The sequence below is a fragment of the Alexandromys fortis genome, unplaced genomic scaffold (genome assembly GCF_014885135.2).
Source record: "Alexandromys fortis isolate MF-2015 unplaced genomic scaffold, M_Fortis_MF-2015_v1.1 scaffold_1, whole genome shotgun sequence".
Classification (NCBI taxonomy): Eukaryota; Metazoa; Chordata; class Mammalia; order Rodentia; family Cricetidae; genus Alexandromys; species Alexandromys fortis.
In genome coordinates, this window is record NW_026067927.1 from 39,136,057 (window position 1) to 39,142,206 (window position 6,150).

General features: G+C 46.3%; 1 protein-coding gene across 1 annotated transcript; it reads left to right on the forward strand.

Moving 5' to 3' along the window:
* The first annotated feature begins 3,880 nt into the window (after positions 1-3,880).
* On the forward strand, positions 3,881-4,157 carry LOC126502947 (thymosin beta-10-like). Its single transcript, XM_050144346.1, has one exon. The coding sequence runs from the start codon at positions 3,881-3,883 to the stop codon at positions 4,013-4,015; it is 135 nt and encodes a 44-aa protein (XP_050000303.1). The 3' UTR covers positions 4,016-4,157.
* The last annotated feature ends 1,993 nt before the right edge of the window (positions 4,158-6,150 follow it).

A 6,150-nucleotide genomic window follows, 5' to 3' on the forward strand; every position in this document is an offset into this window, starting at 1 on the left:
GCTGTTAGTGAATCTGATTGATCACAGACTTCCCTCCCTCTTTACCCAATATTTTCTTGTACCTCTGGCTTCTATGGCAGAGATGCTGTGGGCCTGTAACCCTGACATTATCATTCTAAGAAACATGGTTCTGTCCTGAGCACAAGCCAACCAACGGTCGTGTGCCAGCCCTGAGGACAGAGAATGTCGTAGCCCAACATCCAGTTTCTCCTGTGAGGCCATGAAGTGGTTTTAAGTCTCATCTGTCAGATTGCTAACAAAAATCATCTCTTCATGAAATTTATCCTTTTGTGCTTTGACAAGAAATCTAGATCTCAGCGCGGGCATTCGGTGACTCACTCGAATTTGTTCAGCAGTGAGGCAAAGTTGGATGCAGCTTCCTTCCATGGCTATTGCCGACTAATTCTACCGCGTGGGCAAGGATCTAATCTGGAATCCAATGTTCTCTGCTGTAGCCTTAGAGAGGAGCTATTGCTGCTTTTCTGGATTTTGTAGAAATGCTGGCATCATGAGCAGGAGGCACACAGTATGGTTAGGGATAGTGCATCAATGGTTGTTTCTCTACAAGTTTCAGCCAAGGGGGCTTCTAATTGCCCCACAGGCAGAAAGAAGGGCTGTCTCCCGTCACTTTGGTGTGTGTGTCATCTGTTCACACGCAGGAAGCATTAGAGCGGTTGTCCTCAAAACCTGCTAGCTGTGGTCCTCTCTTTAGGAGACAGAATTTGTCATGGTCAACAGCTCCATGACCACGTGACAGAAGACCCAGACTTCTGCTCAGTGTCAGAAGGAGACGTTGTGGGCTTAAAGGCTACCAGCGTGGACAGAAATGTCACCCGGAGAACAATTTTTTCTTCTCCCACTCTTTTTCTTCTGGGTGCATGCAAGAGGATGAAAAGAATGAAGGGGGAGGGAATAATAAAAAAGAATGAAAGAGAAAAGGCAGAAAGGGACGTTGAGAAGTCTTTGAAGGTCCTCAGCAGCAAATCCTGTAATTTCTGGGTTAGGGTGGGATCGTCTTTCACTGATACGGAACACGAGATGCTTTGTGCACTTTGTGCCTCAGCTGTGCACCCAGCAGCACAAGGGCTCTGCCGATGCAGCTCAGATTGACCCTGCCCCCAGAGGCATGCTGGGAAAGCCACTGCCAGATGGCTGATTTTTATAGATTAGGAGAGCTTTCAAATGGGGTGGGGAGGGGGTGGAAATGTGAGAACTATGGGAATATGAAAAGTTTCGGGTTTTTATTGAAAGTTCAAAATAGCCACTATCTACTTTTATCTTAAGAAAAAACAAGAAAGTGAAGTAAGGAGACATTCTTGGAATAACAGAAGATCCTTTACAGAGAGTTGAAGGATCAGTGTTAGCCTTACAAGTCTTACGTGTTCTTTCCATCCATCTATCCATCCATTATCTGCTTATCCATACATTTATCATCTATCCATCCATTCATCCATGCACATATCATCCATCTATTATCATTTAATCCATCTTCTCATCTATTATCTCATCCATCTATCATCCCTCATCCATCCTTCATCCATCCATCCTTCATCCATCCATCATCCATCCACCTATCCATCCATTTATCATCTACTCATTATCATTTACTCATACATGAACGTTCCAGCTGTCAAGTTATCTCATTACTGAACACATACATAAATGCTTGTCTGCATACCACTGTATTATTTTTTCTCATTTCTGTGGAAATTTTCATTTTAATCTAGGACCCATTCTCTGTGGAACTGTGTCTTAGAGGTTGTTTGTTATTACAGCTTTGATTTAATGATGACTATGGTAGAACACTAAACTCAGGTGACAAGTCTCTTTCTGTCACCCAGCCAGTGATCTACCATTTACCACTTCACCCTACCAAGAATTACTACCAAGTGGCCCAAGCAGATGCATGTGGCCGTGGGGTGCAAGTTCTTTCTTTCATCCTCCAAAGTTGAAGGTTTTTGTTTCAGGTACTCTCCAGTGTATTTGCATCCTCCCGCCTATCTCCATGAATCTCACTCCCTTTCCTGCTGTGAACTCCACCAGGGCTCATGCTAAGTATGGCTATCACTGTATTCTTGGTGCCCCGCCCTGGGCTGTGAGAGCCGCAGTCAATTCTATCTTTTAAAAGGTGTTCTGGCTGTGCACACGTGTGAGGCTGCAATGCGAATCTGCACGATGCTCTTGACCTCTTTGCTGAGAGCAAGCATAGCGGCAGGCTGTTCTACATCCTCTGCTGTTGCGGGAGGTCTTTCCGCCCCTCCAACCAATAGCTGCTGTGATACCAGCCCATTGGGGCGTGGTCTCACTCCCTTTAAAAAAAGTGGCTATTTCCTCTGCTCGCTCTCTTCTCTTACGGCTCCGCTGGAGACGAGACTCCCTTCCTGGTTGCGCAGATGGCTGTTGTCTGGGATTGTGATCTGTAAGTTTTTCTCCTTTAAATAAATAACACCCTATTAATCATAACTCCAAACTGGTGTTGCCTTGTTCGTGACTTACGCCTTCACTCTGCTTCAGCCCTCACACTTCCATCAGCTCCCTGGACCCCGTCCTTCTTAACCGACGTGAGTGCCCTTTGATTGGATCTCCCCCTCTCACCCACCGCACCCTGCCAGCTACTGGTTGTTCTGGTGTATGGATTGGCAAAGTCAAAGATTCCACAGGTAAATCGGTGATTTTCTTTCTGTGTCCAGCTATTTCCACTTGGCACTCGTGCTGGTCCAAGATCTTAAGCTCTTGTTTTCTTTCATCCCTGTGAGGGCCCACAGAGCCGTGAACCTGTTCCACCTCGACTGGAGGTCAGAGAGTTTGAGCTGATTTGTGCTCTTTCAAAGTTGTTGACAACAGGTGTGGCTACAAATGAGAGATTCTGACCTAGGGTGTGGTTGATTTGTATTTTGGATATAGAGGTGGATTCACTCCACCTGGACCAAGGGTCGGAGGATTCATGTCTATTCCTTGCATCATATTAATGAAGTCTGTTGCCCCCCCCCCTTAGAGTGAAGTATATAAGCGTGTGGAAGAACAGACAAGGCAGACCCAGTATTTACTGAATGTCCCTCCCAACACTGTTCTATGTTGCTCTTTCTTATTTCTGCTGTATCTCTGTTCGTTTTGCCTAAAAATTCTAATCTTCACACTGGAACATACAAGTTTTGTTGAAGCTGGCTTTCAACACGCCCCTTGCTTAATAAACACATACTTGCACATACACACGCACATTGTAGAATATTAAAGAACATACAGATGTATAAGATATTATGTGTGTCTGTACGTGTGTTGTGGAATATTAATTTAAGATGTGTTACATCTGTTTATGTGCAGAACATTTGTTTAATGATACAAAGGTGTGCTGCATTCTTTTCTGTTGCATTTGTTTGATTCTGGGAAGCTGTGTTACTTTGCCTGTTTAAGACACCTGTTTGTTCTAGTAAAGAGCTGAATGGCCAATAGGTAGGCAGGAGAAAAGACAGGCGGGACTGGCAGGCAGAGAGAATAAATAGGAGGAGAAATCTTGGGAGAGAGGATTGAGGAGCAAGAGAAGGAGGAAGACTACAGTGGCCAGGCACCTAGCTACACAGCAAGCCATGGAGTAAGAAGTAAAGAAAGATATGCAGAAATAGAGAAAGGTAAAAGCCCAGAGGCAAAAGGTAGATGCAATAATTTAAGTTAAGAAACGCTCTTGATGCAGCAAGGCAAGTGGGAGCACCTGGAGCCCGAGCTCGGAACGAGACTCCACGGGTTCCTTTGCAGCCAGAACCACCAAGACTGAGAATAGATCAGGGTGACAAGAAAGTGACGCCCAATGGACTGGAGACTGTTGCTAGTATACAGATTCTACAATAAAGTTTGTGGATGGAACCCCCCCCCAAAAAGAAAGAAAATGGCAGACAAGCCAGACATGGGGGAAATCGCCAGCTTCAATAAGGCCAAGCTGAAGAAGACCGAGACGCAGGAGAAGAACACCCTGCCGACCAAAGAGACCATTGAACAGGAAAAAAGGAGTGAAACTTCCTAAAAGTCCAGACTGGAGGATTACCCCACCCCACCCCGTCATCTCCGAGACCCCCTCGTGATGTGGAGGAAGAGCCACCTACAAGATGGACGCAAGCCACAAGCTGCACTGTGAACCGGGGCACTTGGCGCCGATGCCACCGGCCCGCGGGTCTCTGAATGAGGACCCCCCCCCACTAATTGGACTGCCAAATTTCACCGGTTTGCCCTGGGATATTATAGAAAATTATTTGTATGATTGATGAAAATAAAAGACCTCGTGGCTAGAAGGAGAAGGAGAAGGAGGAGAAGAAGGAGGAGAAGAAGAAGGAGGAGGAGGAGGAGGAGGAGGAGGAGGAGGAGGAGGAGGAGGAGGAGGAGGAGAAGAAGAAGAAGAAGAAGAAGAAGAAGAAGANAGGAGGAGGAGGAGGAGGAGGAGGAGGAGGAGGAGGAGGAGGAGGAGAAGAAGAAGAAGAAGAAGAAGAAGAAGAAGAAGAAGAAGAAGAAGAAGAAGAAGAAGAAGAAGAAGAAGAAGAAGAAGAAGAAACACTAGCTAGGAATAAGCCACGCTAAGGCTGGGCACTCATAAGAGAAAAAGTCTCTGTGTGTAATTAATTTGGGAGCTGGACTGTGGGTCCCCAAAGAGTAAAAAATAAGCAACATCATTTTGGCATCCCATGTTGGGTACCTAATGATGACTTTTATTAAATTCAGTGACTGTTAAGTCACTGCTGCTGTAAGTCACAATTGCATCTCGGCAGCTATCAGTAGCGGTTCAGTTCCCCCATGCTGAACCTGAATCAGCTCTTACAGGGCCACTAAAGGGAGCTTTATCTAGACTGTTATTTCTCTATAGAACTCAGAATGCAAAGGTTGAGGTAAAATTCTGCCCACTCAGAGAGGCTGACCAGCAAGCAGCTCACCTTCCCTCCTAGCTTGCGTCTCCCCCAGACAGCATGTCCTTCTGCTCAGCCCCACTGAAGAACCCTAGGTTCACCTGGTTCCTCCCTACTCTTCCAGTCAGCTAGCTGCTGACTCAGCCTCCTGAGCCTAGGCTAATGTTATTTCATCAAACAAATTTAACACATCTTTGCATCATTAAACAAATATCCCACAGCATAAACAAAGGTAACACATCTTAAATTAATATTTCACAACATACACATGTACATGGGCACACGCACACACACACACACACACACACACCTCACACTCCTGTATATTCTGTGAAGGCCTTGACTGGGCTGAGCTTGTGGTTTGGACTCGATGCCCCCTAAAGGCCAGTGACTCTGGCAGCAGTCACAGCTCTGCTCGTGATGGCCCACCAGTGATGGGCTTAGATCTACGGAAGGACATTATGTCATCAGGGCTTGTCCTTGAAAAAGGTACTGGGGTCTTCTGCTTCTCGGCTGTCACAACGTGGGCAGCTTTCACCTCCGTTTTGCAATGATTTCTGTCTCACCAGACTCCAGAACAATGGAGTCACATGGCTGTACTGAAATCTCTAAAGCTGGGAGCCAAATTGACCTTTCCCCTCCCTCCTCGTAAGCTGACTTTCTTGGGCTCTCTGTCACAGTGACTGAAAGCTGGCTGAAACAGTGACAATGGGCCTGTGAGCTGGAGCCCAGCTGTCTTCATGATGTGCTGATCCCTCTTCCCATCTGTGTGTGCTCATAAGAGGGCCTTGGCTCTACATTTAAATAGATTAGAAGCCGCCATACTATGTTCCACAATGAATACTTTCATAGGGATTTCAGCCACGCTGTAATAATTTAATCAACATATAAATCCAAAAGAATTCCAATGCACATTTGGTAGTGAAGAGAAGCAATAGCTGGTGGTTCCTGTGATGAGATTGGCCCACGCTTTTGGGCGGGCTCCTAACCTTTATGTGCATATGAAAAAAACGTTTTCTCTCATCCTAGTCCCCAAAGATCCAACAGAGGATGGTCTGGAGACCAGACATGGGGCCCACTGCTCTGGGGGGCAGAGGGGTGCAAGGCATTTACTATGCAACTGACACAAAACCACATTGCCCAGGTTCTTTGAGGGTCAAGGTCAGGAGCTGAAAGCAGCCGAGGTGGCCCAAGTGAGAAGATGCTTGCTTCTCAAAGGTATCTGGAGGCTGTCAGCCCTGGAGAATGGACCTTGTGCCTTCCT